We start from the raw sequence: 25771 nt of genomic DNA, 5'->3' as shown, positions 1-25771 counted from the left end.
CACATTTGTCTTCCAGAGAAGTGATGAAAATAGACACCCTATGTAATGGGTCAGAAGTTCAGTCAGAGTGCTTTCATAAAGCCCTGGGGAAAGGAAGACTGTGCAGCGGCGGAAAGATATTAAATATAGCCAAACCACTTTTTTTTTTTTTTTATAATACCAATGAGGTTGTGTCCCCTTAGGAAGTTGAGTTCAGTAAACTCCACGTGCACTTGAAGCTCCTCCAGTGATTCAGAGATCGAGTGCAAAGCCTATTTAAGGACTTGGTAATCATTAAACAGGGCTTCTCTCGTGGCTCAGCAGTAAAGAATCTGCCTGCAATGCAAAGACGCAGGTTCGATCCCTGGGTTGGAAGGATCCCCTGGAGAAGGAAATGGCAACTCACTCCAGTGTTCTTGCCTGGGAAATCCCATGGACACAGGAGCCTGGTGGGCTACAGTCCATGGGGTCACAGAGTCAGATACAGTTCAGCGACTGAACAACCACAGCAATAATTAAACAACCATAATGTTCCCTTGAATGGGATTAAAAATTATTTCTGATTATAAACAATGCATTTCTGTAGAAAGCTTGAGTATGTGATTATTGTAGAAATTTTGTTGACTCTAGGGAAAGAGAGGATGAAATCATTGATAATTGTTATCACTCTGTACTTCTGTTTTTAACGTTTTTGGATGTTTCCTTTTACTCTCTTTAAAAAACTAAATAAAGACAAATGAAAAAATCACTTCCCTCAACCCTCTACCTTCTAGTTTTATTCTCCAGAGGCTGCCATTTCAAATTATTTTGATGGCTACCTCTGTATCTTCAAATAATGTTTTCATTCTGTGTTCCTTGATCCATCAACTTCAATAAAGATCTATTTATGTCCTCTATAAAAGACAAGGAATTTATTCATTGACCCAACTCCCTAGCTTCCTTTGCCTCTCTTCCTCTCTCTCTCATATCAGATCAGATTAGATCAGTCACTCAGTCGTGTCCGACTCTTTGAGACCCCATGAATCGCAGCACACCAGGCCTCCCTGTCCATCACCCACTCCCGGAGTTCACTCAGACTCACGTCTATCGAGTCAGTGATACCATCCAGCCATCTCATCTTCTGTTGTCCCCTTCTCCTCTTGCCCCCAATTCCTCCCAGCATCAGAGTCTTTTCCAATGAGTCAACTCTTCGCATGAGGTGGCCAAAGTACTGGAGTTTCAGCTTTAGCATCATTCCCTCCAAAGAAATCCCAGGGCTGATCTCCTTCAGAATGGACTGGTTGGATCTCCTTGCAGTCCAAGGGACTCTCAAGAGTCTTCTCCAACACCACAGTTCAAAAGCATCAATTCTTCGGCGCTCAGCCTTCTTCACAGTCCAACTCTCACATCCATACATGACCACTGGAAAAACCATAGCCTTGACTACACGAACCTTTGTTGGCAAAGTAATGTTTCTGCTTTTGAATATGCTATCTAGGTTGGTCATAACTTTCCTTCCAAGGAGTAAGCGTCTTTTAATTTCATGGCTGCAGTCACCATCTGTAGTGATTTTGGAGCCCAGAAAAATAAAGTCTGACACTGTTTCCACTGTTTCCCCATCTATTTGCCATGAAGTGATGGAACTGGATGCCATGATCTTCGTTTCCTGAATGTTGAGCTTTAAGCCAACTTTTTCACTCTCCACTTTCACTTTCATCAAGAGGCTTTTTAATTCCTCTTCACTTTATGCCATAAGGGTGGTGTCATCTGCATATCTGAGGTTATTGATATTTCTCCCGGCAGTCTTGATTCCAGCTTGTGTTTCTTCCAGTCCAGCGTTTCTCATGATGTACTCTGCATATAAGTTAAATAAACAGGGTAACAATATACAGCCTTGACGAACTCCTTTTCCTATTTGGAACCAAGCTGTTGTTCCATGTCCAGTTCTAACTGTTGCTTCCTGACCTGCATACAAATTTCTCAAGAGGCAGATCAGGTGGTCTGGTATTTCCATTTCTTTCAGAATTTTCCACAGTTTATTGTAATCCACACAGTCAAAGGCTTTGGCATAGTCAATAAAGCAGAAATAGATGTTTTTCTGGAACTCTCTTGCTTTTTCCATGATCCAGCGGATGTTGGCAATTTGATCTCTGGTTCCTCTGCCTTTTCTAAAACCAGCTTTCTGTTCTTCTGTAGGTTATACCTAAAAATCTGCCGTCAATTTAATTGGCCATGCCATGCAGCCTGTAGGATCTTGGTTTCCCAACCGGGGATTGAATCGGGGCCATGGTAGTGAAAGCCCAGAATCCTAACCACTGGACCGCCAAGGAACTCCCCTCCCCATGCCCTTTTTTCCCCTTTAATTTTAGACTCTAGTTCTTCCTTTCTTCTTTCTTAATTGAGGCATAACATTATATAAGTTGAAGGTGCACAGTGTATTGATTTGATACATTTATATATTTTGCAATATGATTACCACCATATCCTTGGCTAACTAACACTTCTATCATGTCACAAAATTTTCTTTTGTGTGTATGTGTGAGAGACAGAGAACATTTAAGATCTAGTCTCTTAGCAACTTTGAAGTATGTAATACAATGTTTTGACCATAATTGCAGTGCTGTGTATAACAAACTTGTGGTTAGAAGATAAATTCTGGAGATCAAATGAGATTTTTTTTCAGTTTATAGTATTTTTAAAAACTGAGGCACAATTGACATATAACATTATTAGTTTTAGGTGTACAGCATAAGTTTGAAATGATCTAGTAAGTCTAGTTAACATCCATCACCATACATAGTTGCAAAAATTTTTTTCTTGCAATGAGAACTTTCAGAATCTACTTTCTTAGCAACTTCAAATATGCAGTACAGTATTGTTTACCTATAGTCACCATGTTTCATTGTGTTTTCCACTTGAGCCCCTTTGTGTAAGACAAGAAAATTAGTGCCTCCAAATTTCTTGGAGAACAGCCTCATATAAAATTTTCAGAAAAAAACAATAGTAAATAAAGTCTTTGGGTCCCTGCTTTCTGAAAATGTTGATCTGGATATGGAATGCTAGGTTGAAACATTTTTTTTCAACTCTAAAGATGTTGCTGTGTCGTTCCTCAAATCTTGTGCTACCAAGTTAGAATTCTTCTCATTCCTTGTTATCCTCTCTAGAAAGTTTTATCCTCTTTGTTCTTGATGTCCTGAAATTTCATGAGCGTGTTTACATGGGTCTTTTTTCATTCAATGGATTCTACATTGTTAATCTAAAGACTCATGTCTTTCTTATATCTGGGAAATTTTTATATATTAATCTTTTCATTTTTTTCCTCTAATTTTATAATTTTAAAGAAGTTTAGAACTTCTTTTAGATATTGGACTCTTCGAATTGATCCTCCTTCTCAACTTTTTTTTTAAGATACTTTAAAAAATTCTTATTTTTGGCTGCTCTGGGTTTTCGTTGCTGTTCATGGGCTTTCTCTGTTGCAGCGAGGAGGGGGCTATTGTCTAGTTGCAGTGCTGGGCTTCTCACTGCTGTGGCTTCTCTTGTTGCAGAGCACAGGCTCTAGGACGTCTGGGCTTCAGTAGTTGCAGTGTGTGGGCTTAACTGCCCCATGGTATGTGGAATCTTCCCAGACCAGGGATCAAACCCATGTCCCTTGCATTAGCAGGCAGACTCCCAACCGCTGGACGACTAGGGAAGTCCTCAGCTTCTTTTCAGAATTTCTTTTTCTCTTTTCCCCTGTGTTCTGAGAGAGTTTCCTAAATTTTTTCTTTTAATCATCCTAAAGTGCCTTTATTTTAGCAATAATGGGTTTGATTCCTGACAATCACATTCTTAATTCCTGAACAAGGAAAAAAAAAATTGGCCAAGCAGGGTGGCCTGTGAGTTCTTAGCTCCTTGAGTAGGGATTGAACCTGTGCTCCCTGCAGTGGAAGCACAGAGTCCTAATCACTGGACCACCGGGGAAGTCCCCTGAATATACCTTTTTCTGACAGCAACAAATTTGTGGATGCAACATCTTCTCAAGTCTCTTACAGGACATTAATTTTAAAATAATTTGAAATTCTCTTCACTTAATTTCTGTTTGTTCCATCTCAGCATCGGTTGTTCTGTTTCAGTATCTTGGCTATCTTCTTCACTAGTACTGATTTTTCTCAACTTTCGGTGGTTATTGGTGTTCTGTTTGCACTTATAAATAGGGGACTAAGTCAATGAACGTGTGGCTGCAGTAGGTTTCCTGGCAGTATCTAGATCCACTTCCCCAGGTGGCCTCTTCTTGATGGGAGGACTGCCTGTGAGCTCTGAGTCCTGGACCACTGTCTGTACTCACTGGCTTCCCTCCAGAGCAGGATGCTAGGCGGTGCCTCTCCACCTCTGACTGCAGAGTGAAGATGCATTTACCCTGGAGCACCATTACCTGCCTTGTCCTCCTCCCAGAAGGATTCAATTTCTTTAGCAAATACTTCTGTTTTAGCCAGTTTAAGGATGCTGGTGGATTATAGTTGTCTATGGATTTGCCTGATGGTTTGGGGGTGGATGAGAGCATAAAGGGACTGATATAACTGTACCAGTTCACACAACATCAATGGAAACTCACTTCTGTCCTGTTTTCCATTCTAACTCTCTGCCAGGGTGGACTAGAAAGAATAGATTTATAGTAAGTCAAGACTCTCTCTTGCAAGTTATACCTATTGGCTTAAGTGACACATTTTATTATCTTATAAAACAGGAAGTCCAGTGCACCTCCTGGATTTGGTAATATAGCAATTCAACAGTATCAACAGGTTGATTATTTTCATCTTTTTTCCTGATAACCTCAGCACATCAAGCCACTTACCAAGCCAGCACGTGATTGCAGGATGACTGTAGCAGCTTTCACATACAAATGCAGTCGTACAATATTTGCCCTTTTGTGTCTGGCTTCTTTCACTTAGCATCATGTTTTCAAGGGGCTCGTTCATGTTGTAGCATGTATCAGTATTTCATTCCTTTTTATGGCTATAGACCTCACGATTGTACAGGTTCAATATCTTGTTTATCCACTTATCAGTTGATGGGTATTTGAGTTTTTTCCAGTTTTTGTCTATTTGAAAAATGCTAGGAACGTTTGTGTACCAGTTTTTGGGTGGACATAGGTTTTCAGTTTTCTTGAGTATGTATATGCTTAGCAATAGAATTGCTGAGTCATATGGTAAATCCATATCTAATATCTTGAGGAACTGACAAATGTTTTCAAAGTGGCTATACCCTTTTACATTCCTGCCAGCAAAAAAAAAAAAAAATCTGGAGCATAGCTGATTTATAATGTTGTATTATTTTCAGGTGTACAATATGGGCTCTAACACTCATCCACACCAGTACTTGCTATTCATCTTTTTGATGGAGAATATAATATATCTACTATCCTAGTAGGTATGAAGTGGTATCTTATTGTGGTTTTGATTTGTATCTCCCAAGTGATTAATGACGTTGAGCATTTTTTTTCATCTGCTTTTTGGCCATTTGTATACCGTCTTCGGAAAAATTTATTCTTTGCATAACCCTTTACGCATTTTTAAATTGGGTTATTTGTATCTTTTTGCTGTTATAAAAAGTTCTTTACATATTCGGGATATATGTATCACTTTGATCAGTGAGGGGAACCTTTTTCAGAAGCTCACACAAGACAGTCCCCACAAGCTGCCCCTCAACTTCTCTTTGGCCAGAATTGTGTCACATGTTTGTGGCAAAAGCAGTCCCAGGCCAGAGGAACGGGATCACCAGGATTGGTTTTAATTCACTTCATAGGGTTGGAGATAGGTGCAGTTTCTACCCAAGCCTATGACTGAGCTGAGTAGGGTTCATATTTTACAAAAGTGGGGGTTCTGTTAGGAAGAAAATGGCTTTGAGGAGGCAACTCTACCAGTCAGGGTCCTCACAGGAGGCAGATGGCTGAGGCAAAGTAAAGTGGTGAGAGGAGGTTGTATTTACAAAGAGACCTGGGGCTTAGCAGTGAGCTGTTACCACTCCAGGCTCTAATGGACAGCGGTGGAGAGTGAATCTGGTGGGGCAGACGGAAGACACAAGCGTAGCAACCAGCGATGTCTATCTCAGGCCCCCTTCCACTGCTTTTTCTTGTGTATATTTTAGACCACAGTTTTCTCTGCTCTTTTACCTGATGCTATTGACACGTTTGTGTTTTGTTTTCTAAAACTGCCTGGTTTACCAAGCTCACTCACCCTCTTCCATTCATAGACTCAGCACTACTATGGGTTTATTTCTCAGGTACTTCTCTTCTATCAAATCAGTGGGATAGGAAAGGCTGGGAAACAAGTATACTAAACCGGATATTTTTTTAATGCTTTTTATTGTGGTAAAATTCACATACTATAAAACATACTATTTTAACCAGAGTTAACTATATGGTGGTACTAAGTGCAACTCTTACCATCATCCATCTCCAGCATTTTTCAGTTTCCTAAACTGAGACTCTGTCCCCACTAAACACTAAGTTCCCATGACCTCTCCTCATACTCCCTCCTGCCCTGGCACCTACCAATGTGTTGCGTTGGCCAAATACTTTCTGACTCTATGAATCTGACTATTCTAGGTACTTCATATAAGTGGAATCAAACAGTATTTGTCTGCACCTGCTGTACAGTGAGGCTTCCCTGGTGGCTCAGACGGTAAAGCGTCTGCCCACGATGCGGGAGACCCGGGTTCGATTCCTGGGTCAGGGAGATCCCCTGGAGAAAGAAATGGCAATCCACTCCAGAACTCTTGCCTGGAAAATCCCATGGATGGAGGAGCCTGATAGGCTACAGTCCATGGGGTCGCAAAGAGTCGGACACGACTGAGCGACTTCACTTCACTGTATAGTGAAATGTATTTTTATAAACCTGATATCTTGAACTGGAAACTCCTGTCTTTTTCTGTGCGTACTTAAAAAACATAATTGAATTCATTGAATGCAATGTTATGGTCTACTTTTTTGCACCTGAGTGTCAAATCACTTCAGTCGTGTCCAACTCCTTTGCAACCCCATGGGGCTCGCCATGCTCCTCTGTCCATGGAATTCTCCAGACCAGAATACTGGTGTGGGTGGGCATTTCCTTCTCTAGGGGAATCTTCCCAACCCAGGGATCGAACCCAGGTCTCCTGTATTGAGACAGATTCTTCCCTGAAAGCATTGCCTAGTGTTATCAACATTATTCTTAAAACATAATTTTTCAACATAGTTTTGATGACTAAAAAATAGCTTATCACATGAGTATTCCATAACTTATTTTAACAACTCTTCGTAGTAGTGTCTTCTTTCATCTGTAAAAAAGAAATAATAATCACAAGCCTCAGTTAAGTAGGTGGAAAACCAGAAGAGCTGAGTTCTCACCCACTATAACTGTAGCAGAGCCCAACAAGGAAGAAGAAAGCCTCTTCTTCGTAGGCAAGGACTCGGCCAAAGAAAAACCGTGGCTTCCTTGTGTACTGTAGCCCTCCCAGTTTCCTTTTCCTCTTTATGAAAGTGTTCTCCTTCCCATGTCAGAGGGGCATGTGGCTTGCCATGGTTTCAGACTCCAAAATGCAATCCTCTGTTGAATAAATTGATTTTTGCTGGAGAATTATCTGGCACTTCTTTCACATCAATACAACACACCCCTCCACCACTGTTTTGGGTTATTTTAGGTTTTATAAATTCTTCACTATAAAGAAAGAGACTTCAGTTAACATTCTTGCACTTAAATATTTGCCTGCAATTCAGATTATTTCCTCAGAATAGATTCCCAGAAATAGAACTACTATATCAACGTATACAAACAACTTAAAACTTTTGAAACATAATGGAAAATTTTTTTAATTTAGGAAGGTTTTTTATCACATTATAATCTCACCATGGAAGTGTGTTAAAGTGCTTAGCTCTGTACTTTTGCTAGCACTGAGTAACATTTTTAATTTTATAAGCAAAAATGACATCCTATTATTTTATTTTGCATTGCTGTAATAATGTGACTGATTTTTTTAAAATGGTTAAGAATACAACTTTTTAAAAATGCATAATGTGAGAGTTGTGAGTTGTTTTATTTGGGGCAAAATGAGGACTATAGCCTGGAAGACAACATCTCAGATATCTCTGAGAAACTGCTCCAAAGAATTCGGGGGGAATGTCAGTATATATGTGACTCTGGTGAAGTGGGAGTGCATGCAGTCAAGCACATATTTTTTGCAGAAGGTTTATTCTAGTCATGAGGAGCAGATGTCTCCATGAAGATTTTAGTGCTTTTCTAGATATGAGAAGATACAAGAATTAGGGTTCATAAAATTCAGCTCCTAAAAATATGTATCTGAAGATAGTTTCCACTGGTTCCCCACCACCACCACCACCACCCTGAGCACAGAGTGCCTCATTTCTGCTCTCCACCAAGAACTCCTTTCAGGGGGTGTTAAAAGTCAGCAGCTGAAGCAGTATATGATTTAATCCTTGCAAAGGTAGATGGCAAGTGTCAATTTGTAGTTGTACTTTATTTTTAAATTGTCTGTTCACGTCAGTTCAGGTCACTTGCTCATTTTTTAAAAAATGAGAGTATTCATTTACTTTTTATCTTTTGAACAGATAATTTGCAGAGGGTTATAAAATTCAAAAGCTGCAAAAGGATATATGATACTCCTTGTCATTCATTTCTGCCTGAGGTGGCAACCATTGATACTGGTTCCTTGTATACTCTCAGAGATAACCTATGCTTTTATAAATACCTGCCGATGTATACTTTTCTACACAAATGTTAGTACTAGTCTTATATACCTCCTTCTGTGTCTTGGAGGTCCTCCCATTTTAGCACTTAAGATCTGCTTCTTTCTTTTCTCTTTGGCTCTGTTGGATCTTTGCTGCTGTGTGGGCTTTTCTCTAGTTGCAGAGAGCCAGGCTACTCTCCATTGCTGTGCACGGGCTTCTCATTGCAGTGGCTTCTCTCGCTGCGGAGCATGGGCTCTAGGTGCACAGACTTCAGCAGCTGCAGCACATGGGCTCAGTAGTTACAGTTCCCAAACTATAGAGCACAGACTCAATAGTTGTGGTGCATGGACTTTGTTCCACGGCAAATGGGATCTTCCTGGATCTAACCCATGTCTCCTGCATTGGAAAGGGGATTCTTTACTACTGAGGCAGCAGGGAAGCTCCTGCTTCTTTCTTTTTAATGATCACTTGAGATGCTGTTATTTGGATATAGCATAATTTACATCCTCTGCTTGATAGAAATCCAAGCGGTTTCTAACCATCTGCCATCAAAAGCAATGCTGCAATGAGTGTGTCTATAGGATAAACTCCTAGAAATAAAAATTACTGGGTTAAAAGTATGTGGACTTAAAAAAAGTACGTGGACTCGATTGCTTTGTAGAATTTTTTTTTTGGTTGTGTTGAGTCTTGGTTACTGTGTGTGGGCTTTCTCTCGTTGTGGTGCATGGGTTTCTCGTTGTGGTGGCTCCTCTTGGTGCAAGGCATGGGCTCTAGGCATTTGGGTGCAGATGTTGCAGCTCTCGGGATATAGAACGTGGGCTCAGAAGTTGTGACTTAGTTGCTCCCTGGCATGTGCAATCTTCCCAGATCATGGATCAAACCCATGTCCCCTGCATTTTTATCCACTGAGCCACCAGGGAAGTCCTATAGGAATGTTTGATAATGTAAATCGGTCGTTTTTGATATGGACTGCTCGGTGTCTTTCTAATCAATTTGTATGAATTTAATATATGTAAGCCTGTGGCAAAGGTTTCTTCCTTTTCCTTAGCCTGGGGAGTGGTCTGCTGGTTTGTAGTCTCTTTATCCAGGCATCCTCAAGGGTGAGTGCTTTAGCTCTAGCTTACACTTTTTTATCTCCTAATTTACCTAAAGGCAAACATAAATTATTGTTTAAAAAGCTATGATTTTTCCCACCAAAATCTTTACAGTCTCCAGTGAGGAAAGCAGAATATGCTTAAGAAAGATGTATTCCCCTTATAAACATGTCTTTGACTCTGTACCTTGCTAAGTAGTAGCACTTGTCCTATTAAAGGTGCTTTTGTCTTCCTTCTTGGCTTGGTTTCATTATAAAGGGCCCAGGGACTTCTTGGTCCAGTGGTCAGAATTCTGCACTAGCCCTGCAGTGGGGGGTGTGGATTGGATCCCTGGTCTGGGAGCTAAGATCTTGCTTGCTGTGCAGAGCAGCTCAAAAAAAAAAAAAGGGGGTGGGGGGGAGAGGTGGGGGCTGATACCGTTGCCTGAGCTGAACTGTTCTGGATGAATGAGGCTTATGGAATGAGTATGCACAGCTGGGTGGGAAAAGGAAGTGGTGAAGATGGGGAGCTGATACTGAAGTTCATTTTGAGGAGTAAGATACTGGTGGACCTCCTCAATGGAGGTAATAATTTTCCCTTCTGATGGGTGAGCCGTAGTTCTTTAGAACAACATGTATCATGTCTTATGACCTCATAAGACAAATATTGACATGGTTGCAATCGTTAACTTCAAAGTTTATATGAGAAAGCTGGAGATACTGACCTAGGAGAGGGAATAGTGCCATCCCAGTTGGGGTGGAGGAATTCCCTTTTTAAATCTATTTTATTAGTTACCTATTACTATGTGATAAATTACCCCCAAACTAAGCAGCTTAAGAATAAACACCTTTTTTTTAACTTCACAATTTTCATGGGTCAAGGATTTGGGAGTGGCTCAGATGGTAAAGCGTCTGTCTACAATGTGGGAGACCCGGGTTTGATCCCTGGGTGGGGAAGATCTCCTGGAGAAGGAAATGGCAACCCACTCCAGTATTCTTGCCTGAAAAATCCCATGGATGGAGGAGCCTGGTAGATTACAGTCCATGGGGTTGCAGAGAGTCGGACACGACTGAGCGACTTCACTTCACTTATCTGAGTTCAGTGTCTGTCTTGAGGCTGCAGTTAATACACAGGCTGGGACTAAGGTCGTCTGAAGGCTTGATTGGAGCTAGAAAGATCTGCTTCTGAATTGACACACCCACATGGCTTTTGGCAGGAGGTCTCAGTTCCTATCCAAGTAGAGCTCTCCAAAGAGCTACTTGAGTGTCCTCACGATGGGGCTGGAAGTTTCCCTTGTGGCGAGTGATCTGAGCAAGAAAACAAAGAGGAAGCCACATTGTTTTCTACGCCCTAGTCTTGGAAGTCACACACTGTCACTTCTGCCATATTCTGTTCATTACAAGCAAGCCAGAGTTCAGCCCATACTCTGAACTCTGAGAAGGGGGAACTAATCTCTGATTTTTGAAGGAAGGAGTACCAGGGAATTTGTGGACATATTTTAAAATCATCACACTTGAGACTTCCCTGGTGGTTAAGAATTCTCCTTCCAGGGGCCTCCCTGGTGACTCAATGGTAAATAATCTGCCTGCCAAGGCAAGAGACATGGGCTCAATCCCTGGTCTGGGGAGATTCTATACGCTGAGGAGCAACTAAGTCCGTGCACCACAGTTTCCAAGCCTGTGCATCACAGCTACTGAGCCCATGTGCTGTAACCACTGAAGCTTGTGCCCCTAGAGCCCATGCTCCACTGCAAGAGAAGCCACTGCAATGAGAAGCCCCCGCACCACAACTGGAGAAAGCCTGCAGTAAGGAAAACCCAGTACAGCCAGAAATAAAATAATAAAAGTCCTCCTTCCAATATATGGAACGTGAGTTTGACCCCTGGTCAGGGAACTAAGATCCCACATACAGCAGGGCGACTAAGCCTGTGAGCTGCTACTACTGAGCCCACACACCTCAACTAGAGAGAAGCCCTCACACCGCAATGAAGATCTAATACTGCAACTAAGACCTGACACATCCAAAAATGAATCTTAAAAAAGTCACACTCAACATTCCTTAACTTATCATAGCATACTTTGAACTTTATCCCTTTGCTTGAACTCTGTATATTAATTGCAGAAATATTTGTTATCTTAATCACTGTTTATCATTTTTATTGAGCTATAGTTGATATACAATGTTATATAAATTATAGATGTACAATATGATTCACAGTTTTAAAGGTTATACGCCATTTATTGTTATAAAACATTGGCATATTCCCTGTGTTATATGATATATCCTTGTAGCTTACTTTATACCTAAGAGTTTGTACCTCTTAATTCCCTACCCCTCTACTCTCTCCCCACTGGTAACCAATAATTTGTTCTCTATATCTGTGAGTCTGCTTCTTTTTTGATAACAGAAAAGAATGTAATATAAAAATTCACTAGTTTGATGTATTTTTTAGATTCCACATATAAGTGATACCATATAGCTATTTCTTTAACTTATTTCACTAAGCATGGTCCTTGCCAAGTCTATCCACATTGCTGAAAAGGGCAAATTTTCATTCTTTTGATGGCTGAGTAGTATTCTAGTGTGTGTGTGTGTGTGTGTGTGTGTATCAGTCACAACTTCTTTATGCGTTCATCTGGTGGTGGACACTTAGGCTGCTTCCATATCTTGCACTGTTTACCATTTTTTGCCATCCATTACTGGGAACCATTGTGTTCTAAAGAATATCCTCCTAACAGTGGTCTTTTGCCTTCTCAGGTGATTGTTGGCTTTCTTCTTATCCTGGCAGCCATAGATCTGGCTCTTGCGCTCACAGAAGGCACTGGACAAGCCGCGGTTCCTGCTGTTAGATACACCAATCCAATCCTGTATCTGGTCACATGGGTAAGGCTAATCATCAGTTCTACCCTGTTTATCTTCTCATAGCCATCTAGCTGAAATTTGCTCTTGTGGAATGAGATTAAGTTCAATTTCATCTACGTTTTTCAAAGGACCTATGTAATAGGGTAAGACAAATTTTAGCTTTTCATTTGCTTTTAAACATGAGTTTATAATGCTTTCTTCTTAGAGTAAGTACTAGCTTTAATGACTAAGATATGTACGTTATGGCTTCATTTCTTGCCATCTAAGGATCACAGATGAAATCCAAGTTTCTTGATCTAAAATAATTTCCTAAATGTTGTAAACATTGTTTTTAAATTGATTGGTGACTCTTAATCAACAGATTGCTGAGTCTAGAGCTGTTTGTATAGATTTGACAAACATGTCTTTTCTACAGGCATGGTTTTGGAGGTGGGAAGAGGGAGAGCTGTACAGTGTTGGAGAAAACTGTTAAATTTACTACCATCATTTTGTTTTATTTATTTATTTGGCCACACCATGTGCCTTGTGGGATTCTAGTTCCCCAACCAGTGATGGAACCCAGATCCCTAGCAGTGAAAGTGCTGAGTCCTAACCACTGGACCACCAGGAAATTCCCATTATCATCATTTTAAAAGAGGAAGATATAACATAATTGTTCAGATTCCTAAACTATCTTGAAAAATCAGAATGCCTGGCAACTGTGGGCTGACATTCCCACAGGGCAAGTCAGCCAGGACTGAAGCAGCCAGTCACTTTAGACCAGGCTCAGTACGATCCTTCAACCTCACTTCACTTGGTAACATGGTGCGCCTGGTCCCTGTAGGTACTTTGTTTTGTTATGAAACAGAGAAAGGTCTAGGCAGCAGTGTACTAGAACGGACAGAGCTGACTGTGCCTCTCTTCCCAACCCCAAGTCTGGTGACGTGAGGCTGGGGATTGAAATCCACCATGACACTTGTATTTATACCATGGAAATTCACACATGCCTCAAATTCATGCCTCTTGTTTTCAGAATGCCAGTTTATTAGCACAGCACTGGGTCTAGGAAAACAACATTTAATTCGTTATTGTTAAGTGAAATAATGTGAGGCAAAGTTTTTTTGTTGTTGTTGCTAATTGCTTAGTCTAGTATTATTAGAAAATATCATGATATAGATACCCTGCACCTATTCAGAATGTTCCTCCCCCATCTGATTGCTGTAGTGCCTAAAATTATTTTCTTGGTCTTTGGAAAGATTTTTCTGGCTCCCACAGTTACTCCATTTAGGGGGTGACCCTCTGTGTTTTTGGCTGACTCCCCACCCAAATGTGGTGAATAGAGATGGGATTCAGTTCAGTTCAGTCGCTCAGTCGTGTCTGACTCTTTGTGACCCCATAGACTGCAGCATGCCAGGCTTCTCTGTCCATCACCAACTCCCAGAGTTTACTCAAACTCATGTCCACTGAGTCAGTGATGCCATCCAACCAGCTCATCCTCTGTCGTCCCCTTCTCCCCCCACCTTCAATCTTTCCCAGCATCAGGGTCTTTTCCAACTAGTCAGTTCTTTGCATCAGAGATGGGATAGGGAAAGGGGATTCCAGAGAAAGCACCCGGGTCCTGAAAGAGAAAGTTGGGTGGTATCAGGGAGGAAATGGACTAGTTGGCATCAGATTAGTTACAACAGTCTCCCCCTTCAGCCTCCATTTCTCCCCCTGTTCTCTGACATCTCTCTTGCCTCTTGTCCTTGGATGGTGACACTGTTTTTCGAAACATGATGTAAATTTCTCTCTAGGTCCTGGTTTTACTGATCCAACACAGCAGGCGATGGTGTGTGCAGAAGGACTCTTGGTACCTGTCCTTATTCTGGATTCTCTCAATACTCTGTGGCACTTTCCAATTTCAGACTCTGATCCGGGCACTCTTAAAGGTAAGGAGGAGAGGGATGGTGCCATTAGAGGGTACTCCTGGGCAGCTTCTAAGTTGTAGTAAATGACATCAGGCAAATTGAGTTCCAGGGTAAAATTGTATTTAGGGGGTTTGATAACAGACTTTAATCATGAGCATTGATACATAGGGGCGGCTGCTGCTGCTGCTAAGTCGCTTCATTCGTGTCCGACTCTGTGCTACCCCATAGATGACAGCCCACCAGGCTCCCCTGTCCCTGGGATTCTCCAGACAAGAACACTGGAGTGGGTTGCCATTTCCTTCTCCAATGCATGAAAGTGAAAAGTGAAAGGGAGGTCGCTCAGTTGTGTCAGACTCTTAGCGACCCCATGGACTGCAACCTACCAGGCTCCTCCGCCCATGGGATTTTCCAGGCAATAGTACTGGAGTGGGATGCCATCACCTAATTCAGATAAAAGGCTTATTTTCTTTGTTTTTCTCCCGCATAGGACAGCAGTTCTAATCTGGCCTACTCCTGCGTGTACTTCATCTTCTACGCATTCCAGATCCTGGTCCTGATCCTTTCAGCATTTTCAGAAAAAGATGACTCATCAAAAGTGAGACTTGACATATGACCACCTCATATGTTGTTTAATTGGATGGTATCTTGACAAATGTAACTTTGAGATGTCAAGGTCTCATGAAGGTCCCACAAGCCCAGAATACAGTAATACAGACGATTTTGTGACATAAGAACACAAAGTGACTAGAATTTGGAAACATTAACTTTTATGTTGACCCACCAAGCGTTAGCACAGACAGTTAATTCATATATCTAATGCCAAAAAGTCTGGTTATCATCCTACTGGTGACCTTAGCGTGTCCAAAAAAACATGTTAAACAGGCCACTTCAGTGTCATATCTAGTTTCTAGCACAGCATCCATTTAGAAACATCAATTTCTGATTTTAGAGTTCCATTGAATTCCTGTTTCTAATTGATTTACTTTCTGATTTTTTGTGTGTCTTGCAGAATCCTTCAACCACAGCTTCATTTTTGAGTAGTATCACCTTTAGTTGGTATGACAGGTAGGAAATGCCTGGAGTGTGGCTTGTCTCTATCCTTCATCCCTCAAATCTTCGTTTTAAAAGTACCTGCCGTGACCTCCATTTCTCCTCTACTTAGAGAATGTTGAAATATATAGATCAGTTTACTGCATTCCCTTCACGGGGCAGATGGGGAAACTGAGAGGAAGGAGGCAATTTCTTTTTTTTTGGTAGCCTGGAGTGGGGGAATTCCACGCACACTAAAAAAAAAAAGACAAGGAAAAGGAGGCAGGAGGACAGGAAAATGGAAATTTGGGGGCAAGGAGTGTGGCACAGACTTGGGTAAGGGATGAATAGCTGTCCTGGGCTGCCAGGAGATCCAGAGCAGCCATCTTGGCCTTTGTAGTTGCATGGACCCCTTGGGCAGCCTGGTAACACCCATGAATCCCTTCTCAGATAATGTTTTAAATGTGTACAATAAAAGACATGAAATTGTAAAGGGAAACAAATATACTGAAATGTAGTACCTAAGTAGTCTTTTAAAATCAAATCTGTGATATAGTAACACTTGTGCCTCTTTGTGAATGCATTAAATAACAAGACCCAGTGCTGGGGTTTAGTTTCACAGCAGTGATGAGTATACATGAGCCATGAAAACATCTGTGGTGCCTCCTGATAACAAAGGCTCAAGTACTCTGTTTTACAACTGTAGTTGGTTGACTACTTTCATATTAGAACTAGGAAAGGCTGCGTTTCAGTTAGAAGTGAATAGGAATAAAGATATAATTTGTTTTCCATCCATGTTCTTGAATCCCATGTTGAGAAGCCCTGATCTAGAGAGACAGTATAGAGGCGGCCTCTGGATCTGCTCATTTCCTTAAGGGCCTCTTGGAGTCCCCTCAAGGGATGCCAGGGCGGCAGAGAGGCAGCCAATATTTGAGGAGGAAGGAGCAGGATGTGGGTAGATGATGCTCTTTTGACTCTTCATCCAGTAGAATCCCTTCTCTTTCTCTTATTGTTTTCTCCCACCTTCAATCACCCCTACCTGCTCCCTTTTCTGCTCTCCCCACTCATCTTTCAAGTTCCCAGGGCTTGGAGCTGGGGTAGCAGGGTAAGGGAGAAGCCCCATTCTTCTGTCCCTCCATCCTGGAACTGGATGGTTTTGATAGAGGCAGAGAGGAGACCACCTCTGGCCCCTCTGCAGGGCCTCAGCCTGCGGCTCCCTCTTGTTCCAGCACTGTTCTGAAAGGCTTCAGGAAACCTCTGACACTCGAAGATATCTGGGATATTGAAGACGCGGCTAAAACAAAGGCACTAGTCAGCAGGTTTGAGAAGTACATGGCGGAAGAGCTACAGAAGGCCAGGCGGGCGTTCCAGAAACGGCAGAAGAAGAAATCCAAGCGGAACCCTGGAGCCAGCGTGAACGGCTTGGACAAGAACCAGAGTCAAAGCCAAGATGTTCTTGTCCTGGTAACTCTGCCATGAGTGTCTGTTCAAATGTCCTGCACGTTATTGGTGTCCTGGTGATGGTGATTCTGTCCTTACATTTTTACAGCACTTTACCCTTTGCCGTACATTTTATATTAGTAATATTCACAATACTATCACAGTACCTTAGAGATGGATGCTTGGGGGTGTAATGTAGTACTGTTCTCTCTCCTTTGGGGTATATATGAAATTTTTCTCAATGTCTTTTTTAGCAGAAAAATAAAACAATACCTTAGCATTGCTAGAATTTGCATGTTGGTGGGATTTAGTGTTAGCTAATTAATTTTTTTATTCACTTGAAAATATTTATTGAGTAGCACTATGCATTGGAGACCATTCTGGGCACAGATATAAAGAGTCCTGAAGGAGTCCTCATCTTTACAGAGCTAGAAAATAACTAATAAACCAATACATACGTTACCCTTTCAGAGCAGGAGGTGCTCTTAAGAAAACATGTTCATGTATTTGGAGTGAACTGCTTCCTTAGAGTAACAGGAGAAGCTTCAGAGGAGGTGATATTTGGGCAGAGATCCAAGTGATGAGAAGAGCCCATCAGAAGGAAGCGTGTTCCACTCACAGGGGGTGGGTTGTGAGGCTGAGAGGGGAACATGGTTGGTTTGTTTGGAAAGGAGAAAGAGAGTGCGGGAGCACGGAGAGAGAGGCTGAGTGTGCGGGGAGGTGAGTGCCGGAAAGTGGGTGGGTACAAAGTGGTATGGACCCTCATGGGCCATGGTGAAGAGTCTGGATTTTAAGTCTGATGGAAAGCCAGGAGAAAGTTTTGAGCAGAGGAGTAATGCAATCAGATTTACATTTTTTAAAGTCCACTTGGGTAGCTGCCAGGAGAATGAATGATTGGGGTCGGGGCAGGGGCAGGGGCAATGGAAGCTAAGATATAGGCTGAGGCAGTTGTTCAGGCAAAGAGACTGAAAAGATGGGAGCTCCGTGACAGCCATTATAAGAGGATGCCACTGAGCCTGAGAATCTGGAACTGGGGGCCTGGCAGGACAGGAAAAGGAAGTGTGGTGGGTGAGTGGTGGTGACACCCCACACAGTAGATTCCCAGGGTTGCTGAGACAAAGCACCACAAACTGCACGGCTTAAAACAACAGAAGTGTATTGTCTCACAGCTCAGGAGGCCAAGAGTCTGAAGTCAAATCATCAGGAGAACCACGCTCCCTTCAAACCCTATATGGGAGAAAGCTTCTTTGTCTTCTCCACCTTCTGGGTTTGGCCAGCAGTCAGTCCTTGGTGTTCTGTGGCTTTTGGATGTGTTACCCCACTCTCCGCCTCTGTCATCACATGGCCTCTTCCCCTGCCCCATGTCTGTCTCTCTTCTTACAAGGACACCAGTCGTATTAGAGTAGGACCCATGATGCACTCTGATGACTTCATCCTAACTTGATTACATCTGCAAGGCCCTATTTCCAAACAAGGGCACAGTCTAAGGCACTGGGGTTTAGGACCCCAACATTCCTTTTGAGGGGGATTCTATTCAACCCGTAACATCCCACAATAACCTCAAGCAAGAAGAACGAAAAGTCTTCTAAGCATCTGAAATATATATTAATATATATGTTAGCATGTCCATGCCCTTCCCTCCCACAATGCCCCACAGGCCCCCCTCAGAGTCTGTTCTGTGTTTTTACATGCTATTTTCATCTGCTTTGTTGCCTGTTTTCCTAATCCAAAATAGATTCTAAGCATCAGTTAAGAGGTGAGAGGGGAACAGTGACAGCAGCTAAAAAGTTGGATGGGACCAGGCGGTGAAGAGAAGACTCAAACCTGTTCAGTGACGGCCACAGGGATCAGGGGCTAACGCTCGGGAGCTGGTCAGTGAAGACAAAGTCTTACACCATGCACTTCTACAAGCACTGCTTGTTTGGTTTTGTCCCTAGGAAGAAACTAAAAAGAAAAAAAAGAAGTCTGAGACCACAAAAGACTTTCCCAAGTCCTGGCTGGTGAAGGCGCTCTTCAAAACTTTCTACGTCATCCTCCTGAAATCATTCCTGCTGAAGGTGGTGTATGACATCCTCACGTTTCTGAATCCTCAGTTGCTGAAGTGAGTCCCCAGACCCTGGGCTATCTCTTTAGGACCTCCTCTGCCACTCTGCTTTTTGCTCCTTGTATATGCAGGCAGGAGCCTATTATTAAGTTCCTAATTTTAAAAAAATGCTCATAATTTTCTTGCACCTTACAGCATTGTGTTCACGAAAAGCACAAGGCACTTTTCAAGGTCTAAAATAAAGTCCTTTAGCCTTCCTCTTTCCCATATCCTTTTCCTCATAGGAAGCCGAGTACTTCTTAGGGGCATTTCTTAAACAGAATTGCTGTGAGCTGAGCTGTGTCCAAGAGGTGGGCCTCATACCCGAGGAGAGGCTTGTACGCAGTCTTTGTAGCCTCATTGCTCCCCAGTCATGCATTAAGTGGGCAGTTCCAGTTAATCATGACATGACTTCAGTCTGCCAGGATCCATGGAATACACTGTCCTCCAGGGGAAACCCTTCTAACTCATGCTGGATATGTGTCCTAATTCCTTTCCAGGAATAAATCAACTTGCCACACATGGCTCCTTCTACCAGCGGGTAGGGAAAGAGAGGGTCAGAGAAAGCACGGCAGCGGCAGCTCTGTGGGGCATACAGTATCCTGTCTCACAGCTGTGGGTCATCAACCCTTAGGCCCTGCTGCTCATCTCCAAAGGGAGAGTGCTGGCATGGCTGTGGAGCTCAGTCTTCCAAGAGCATTGAACTGTAGTCACTTCAGTTACCTCCAGGGTAGGGCAGGGTAGCTGGCTGTGCACAGTGAGGGTAAGGAGCCCTCGGAGGCTTGATGTCAGCACTTACTTGGTTTTGCTCTGGCAGGTTGCTGATCGCCTTTGCAAATGACCGTGGAATCTATCTGTGGACTGGATATCTCTATTCAATTCTCCTCTTTGTCGTGGCCCTCATCCAGTCTTTCTGCCTTCAGTATTACTTTCAGCTGTGCTTTATGCTGGGCATGAAGGTGCGGACCACCATCATGGCTTCTGTATATAAGAAGGTATGTGGGGTATGCCAGGAATCACCAAAGAAAATCCCCTTAGTAAACATGACCCTTTGTTCCACGATTGAGGAAAACTTGATGGAGGTGATAACTGACCGCAACACTGAATTTTGGCTAACCATACAGCCTTCTTTAGACATTTCTTAGGAAATTAAAATGAAAAGTGTGTATATAGACATAGAATGTGTGTGTGTGGTGGGGGGTAGGGGGTGGTGGTGGAGTGTACCCTACCGCAGGGAAAAGCTAGCAAACTCTTCTCTGCCCAGGATCTGCCTTTCAGCCTTGAAGGCTGGCATACCATCTCTCTCTTTCTTCTCTCCACAAGCTGACAACACCTTAGGATAGAATGTGAAGTCAGAAAAGAAGCTGACCAAGGGCAGACTCTTAAAATTGCCAACATTTAAACCAAGTACTACGTGAAACTGGGCTCATGAGACCTGGTGTATCCATCTCAAATCACAGTTTTACCATAGACTAGTATACTCTGTGGACCAGGGCTCCATCTCCCTGGACTGTCTTTTCCCTAGTGATTTCTTTTTCAGTCTTGAGTGGCAACCAACTCCTCATCTGCCTGATTCCTTTTTTGGATTTGTAAATATCATCACCCTCACTCCAATGATTAAATTCTGCAGACTTTGGAGCTTTTCCATTTCCTTAAGATGATTTTGCCCATCTTCCCTCTGACTTGTTGCTTTATTATTATTATTTTTCCTATTTTTATACATGCCACATGACATGTGGGATCTTAGTTCCCTGACCAGGGATCGAACCTATGCCCCTTCAGTGGGAGTGTGGTGTCTTAACCACTGGACTGCCAGGGAAGTCCCTGACACGTTCCTTTTAGTGTTTAATTTTCTCAGAGCAACTTTATTTCCCTCTGTCCTAGACACCAAGGTGAAGTCTCATTTTTTCCCTTAAGAATTGAAAATAGCCAAATATTGTTGTTCAGTTGCTAAGTCATGCGACTCCATGAACAGCAGCGTACCAGGCTTCCCTGTCCGTCATCATCTCACAGAGTTTGCTCAAACTCATGTCCATTGAGTTGATGATGGCATCCAACCATCTCATCCTCTGTTGCCCCCTTCTTCTCTTGCCCTCAATCTTTCCCAGCATCAGGGTCTTTTCCACTGAGTCGGTTCTTCACAACAGGTGGCCAAAGTATTGGAGCTTCAACTTCAGCATCAGTCCTTCCAATGAATATTCAGGGTTGATTTCCTTTAGGATTCACTTGTTTGATCTCCTTGTTGTTCAAGGGACTCTCACGAGTCTTTTCCAGCACCACAGTTCAAAACCATTAGTTCTTTGGTGCTCAGCCTTGTTTATGATCCAACTCTCATATCCGTACATAACTACTGGAAAAACCACAGCTTTGACTAGACGGACCTTTGTTGGCAAAGTAACATCTCTGCTTTTTAATACGCTATCTAGGTTTCTCATAGCTTTTCTTCCAAGGAGCAAGTGTTTTTAATTTTGTGACTGCAGTCACCATGTGCAGTGATTTTGGGGCCCAAGAAAATGAAATCTGTCACTGTTTGCACTTTTTCGCCATCTATTTGCTATGAAGTGATGGGACTAGATGCCATGGTCTTTGTTTTTTGAATATTGAGTTTTAAGCCAGTTTTTTCAGTCCTTTTTCACCTTCACCGAGAGGTTCTTTAGTTCCTCTTCGCTTTCAGCCATTAGTGTAGTCGTTTGCATATCTGAGGTTGCTGATATTTTTCCCAGTAATCTAGATTTCAGCTTGTGCTTCATCCAGCCCAGCATTTCACATGATGTACTCTGCATAGAAGTTAGATAAGCAGGGTGACAATATACAGCCTTGAAGTACTCCTTTCCCAATTTGGAACCAGTTCATTGTCCCATGTCCAGTTCTAACTGTAGCTTCTTGACCTGCAAACAGGTTTTGCAGGAGGCAGGTAAGGTGGTCTGGTATTCCCATCTCTTTAAGAATTTCCCACAGTTTGTTATGATCCACAGTCAAGGCTTTTTAGTGTAGTCAATGAAGCAAAAGTAGGTTTTTTTTTTTAATTCCCTTGCTTTTTTGATAATCCAGTGGATGTTGGCAATTTGATCTCTGGTTCCTCTGCCTTTTCTAAATCCAGCTTGTACATCTGCAATTTCCCAGTTCACATATTGTTGATGCCTAGCTTGAAGATTTTGAGCATTACCTTACTAGCATGTGAGATGAGTGTAATTTGCTATAGTTTGAACATTCTTTGGTGTTTTCCTTCTTCAGGATTTTGAAAACTGACCTTTTCCAGTCTTGTGGCCACTGCTGAGTTTTCCAAATTTGCTGGCATATTGAGTGTCGCACTTTCACAGCATCATATTTTAGGATTTGAAATAGTTAAGCTGGAATTCCATCACCTCCACTACCTAATGCTTCTTAAGGTCCACTTGATTTCATATTCCAGGATGTCTGGCTCTAGGTGAATGACCACACCATCATGGTTATCCAGTTCATTAAGACCTTTTTCTTCTGTGTCTTCTTGCCACCTCTTTTTAATCTCTTCTACTTCTATTAGGTCCTTGCCATTTCTGTCCTTTATTGTGCTCATCTTTGCATGAAATGTTCCCTTGGTATATCTGATTTTCTTAAAGAGACTTTTAGTCTTTCCCATTCTATTGTTTTTCTCTATTTCTTTACATTGTTCACTTAAGAAGACTTTCTTATCTCTCCTTGCTATTCTCTGGAACTCTGCATTCAGTTGGGTATATCTTTCTCCTTCACTTTCCTTCTTTTCTCAGCTATTTGTAAGGCCTCCTCAGACAACCACTTTGCCTTCTTGCTTTTCTTTCTTGGGGATGGTTTCAGTTCACCAGCTCCTGTACAGTGGTACAAATCTCTGTCCATAGTTCTTCAGGCACTCTGTCTACCAAATCTAGTCCCTTGAGTTCCCTTAATAATTGAAACTAATCAAGTAAACTTCAGCTTAAAAAATAAATGAAAAGAAAGAAATGGAAATACAGTAGTGACTCTAAGCCTGAGGAGAAAATTCATCCAGAAGGAGATGATACTTTTGATAGCTCAGAACATCAAACAGTTGCCTCCTCTTCCTTTTTTCATCCACCACTGAAGTGTTCCATCATGGTGATTTATCTGTTAAAGTTCCTGGTTTTCTCCTTTGCCTTCTTCTTCTAAAACTCCAAGATGACTTTTGTCTTTCCTGAGTAGATGCTGACTAGACGAGAGACCCAGAGAGGTGATCCAGATGTCTTTAGATCAGAAGTCTGGTCAAGTTCTTTGAACCCCTAAATAGCCTCACACTGGAATTTGTCTTCTACAAAATTTTTAATCCCTTTATTCCTTGTGGAGTAACTGTTTCTGTTGGTTTGCAGGATATGAGGTCACTACCCAGGCTGTCTCAGATATATCTATGAATGTACACTTTTACAATTGTGACAATTCATTCCTGCCTCTTTGATTCTTAATATATTCCAGGTTTTGCAATTGTCACAGTTCATACAAAATGTGTAAAACAGAGCCTTTAATGAGACCCCCATTCAAATAAATATTCTCCTAAAGTGGAATTTAAAATTGACTACTTTTATGTTTAGATTATACTTCATTTATGAAATGTTATGAAACATATTTTATATCCATCACCAGTTCATAGCTCTGCGAAGTAACTGCATCATCCCTGTTCTAGAGAGAAGTAGGGCTTAGATCACTTTAATGGCTAGAATCACATAGATAGGCCCTGACTCCTGACAAGGGCTATTGGGACTATATTCTTGACTTTTTCACTCTATTGAGATTTATTGAGAAAAGAAAAGTATTGCAATTACCTTGTAGGGTAGTTAGATAATACTTTTTTCTTTTACTTTTCAATACCAAAGGGGAGGCATAGCAGTGGACTGATTTCTCTAGCACCTTGGTGGCCCAACGTTTTGGGAAATTTACTTCTTTTTACTGTACAACAAAGCATCCTGATATAGTCTAAAGACTGCATTAATGGATGAAGATGACAGTAGAGCTTTTAGGAGGAGACTGAAGGTGGTATCTAGGGCCACTCATAGCCCATACACTGCCTTGTGGGAATTAAGCTTTCCTTCCTTTGGAAAGATGTGGGCCACACCAAAGGGTTGCTTGGTGAGCATAGTGCCAGCTGGTTTCATGCAGCTACCCCCTCGGCCCCCAGCCTCTTGTCTGGGAGCATTTGTACAAGACACTGCCATAAGTCATTGACTGTGGGTCTCAGTCTTCTCATCTCTCTGAAATGATGGTTCATGATGCAAGATTCAGGCATTTAGATAGTGTCCTCAAATTTCCTGACAATAAACAAGTCATTTTGCTTCCAGTATGTGAACCCCATAGTTTTCCCCTCCATTCTAAGGTCTCTGTCCTTCTTGGGAATGGCTTCAGCCTCCTCACAGTATGGCTCCGACATTGCCCCATTAAAGTCTGCAGGGCCAGAGTCCGTACAGGCTCCCTCCCTTCATTCCTCTGTTCCTCCCATCCTTCAGTATGTGATTTCCCCACTGTGTGCAGGTAGTGAATTGGACAGAGGCAGCCCTTGTCCTTAGAGTTTTCTACTGGTGGAGAAATAGGAAAACACAATTAGAGTTCCGTGTGATGAATGTAGTGGCAGAGATAAGCATTGGGGAATTCACAGAGGTATCTAACCCAAACTTGGGAGTCAGGGAAGGCTTCTCAGCAGTTCCACCTAAGCTTACACTAAGGGATAAATAGGAGTTTTCCGGGTAAGACAAGTGTGTGGGGGGGAGCGGGTGTTGGGGAAGGTAGATATAGCAGGAAAGACTGGTCAAGAATGAGAGAACACTGTTAAGATTTAGCAGCCGGAAGATCACAGCCCCTTGGAAGTTATGTCCATATGGAGCCCATCCTTCTACTGTCTCTCGCTGCCTTCCTGAATCCCCTCTCACTTCCCAGTCTCCTTGGCTTTGTCCATGCGTCTCAATTCCAATCTTTATTTTCAGGCGCTGACTGTCTCCAACCGGGCCAGGAAGCAGTACACCATTGGAGAAACAGTGAACCTCATGTCTGTGGATGCCCAGAAGCTCATGGATGTGACCAACTTCATCCACCTGCTGTGGTCAAATGTCCTACAGATTGCCTTGGCCATCTACTTCCTGTGGGCAGAGTTGGGACCCTCGGTCTTAGCAGGTGTTGGGGTGATGGTGATCCTAATCCCAATTAATGGAGTACTCGCCACCAGGAATAGGGCTATTCAGGTAAAGAAACAGTCACTGGGGATATGTACATGTTCTTCAAAGTCTAAAGTTTTCTTACTTAATTCTGACTGGTGATTGGAGTTTGGGCAAGGCAAGGCTCACAGGAGACTTGCCACTGTCCCAAACGAACTTGGCTTTGTCTTCCCCTTCCATCTTCTGACCACTTTTAGGGTTCATATTTCCTGTCTTCATTCATGTCCCTAATTGGAGAGAGAAGAGCTGCCCAGGGACCCTGCATATAACGTTTACACCCTGCTATGCTGGGCTGTTCTTAAAAAGTAATTATGACCCTGGTTCTCTATCATAGCATTATAAACCAGCCACACAGAGCCGTCACAAGAGCAAACCAGACTTTATGCCTAAATCCTGGCAATCGACCTTGTTCCCACCAGTTAGCAGAGCTCTCTGTGGACAGTCCTTATCTCTGCCAGAAATCATATTCTGGATGGGTGAACTTGATGGTATATGTGACTTAGTCATTCATTCGTTTTGCATTCACTGAGTTACAAATATTGGCCAAAAATTCATTTGGGTTTTTCCTAATG

The 25771-nt window shown here is 42.3% G+C and overlaps 1 protein-coding gene across 2 annotated transcripts in view; it reads left to right on the top strand.

Annotated features, from left to right (window-relative positions):
• The window catches only part of ABCC2 (ATP binding cassette subfamily C member 2), a 71019-nt gene that overhangs the window by 6001 nt on the left and 39247 nt on the right, over nucleotides 1-25771 (top strand). For both annotated transcript variants that reach the window (XM_027528853.1, XM_027528854.1), the window contains exons 3-10: nucleotides 12490-12615; nucleotides 14367-14501; nucleotides 14968-15075; nucleotides 15490-15545; nucleotides 16739-16973; nucleotides 18887-19050; nucleotides 19850-20027; nucleotides 24972-25226. In XM_027528853.1, coding sequence (XP_027384654.1) covers nucleotides 12490-12615; nucleotides 14367-14501; nucleotides 14968-15075; nucleotides 15490-15545; nucleotides 16739-16973; nucleotides 18887-19050; nucleotides 19850-20027; nucleotides 24972-25226 — 1257 coding nt within the window. The remainder of the gene's footprint in view (nucleotides 1-12489; nucleotides 12616-14366; nucleotides 14502-14967; nucleotides 15076-15489; nucleotides 15546-16738; nucleotides 16974-18886; nucleotides 19051-19849; nucleotides 20028-24971; nucleotides 25227-25771) is intronic.

Source organism: Bos indicus x Bos taurus, chromosome 26, assembly GCF_003369695.1.
Source record: "Bos indicus x Bos taurus breed Angus x Brahman F1 hybrid chromosome 26, Bos_hybrid_MaternalHap_v2.0, whole genome shotgun sequence".
NCBI lineage: Eukaryota > Metazoa > Chordata > Mammalia > Artiodactyla > Bovidae > Bos > Bos indicus x Bos taurus.
The sequence above is the reverse complement of the archived record's forward strand: the minus strand, read 5'-3'. Positions and strand labels throughout refer to the sequence as shown.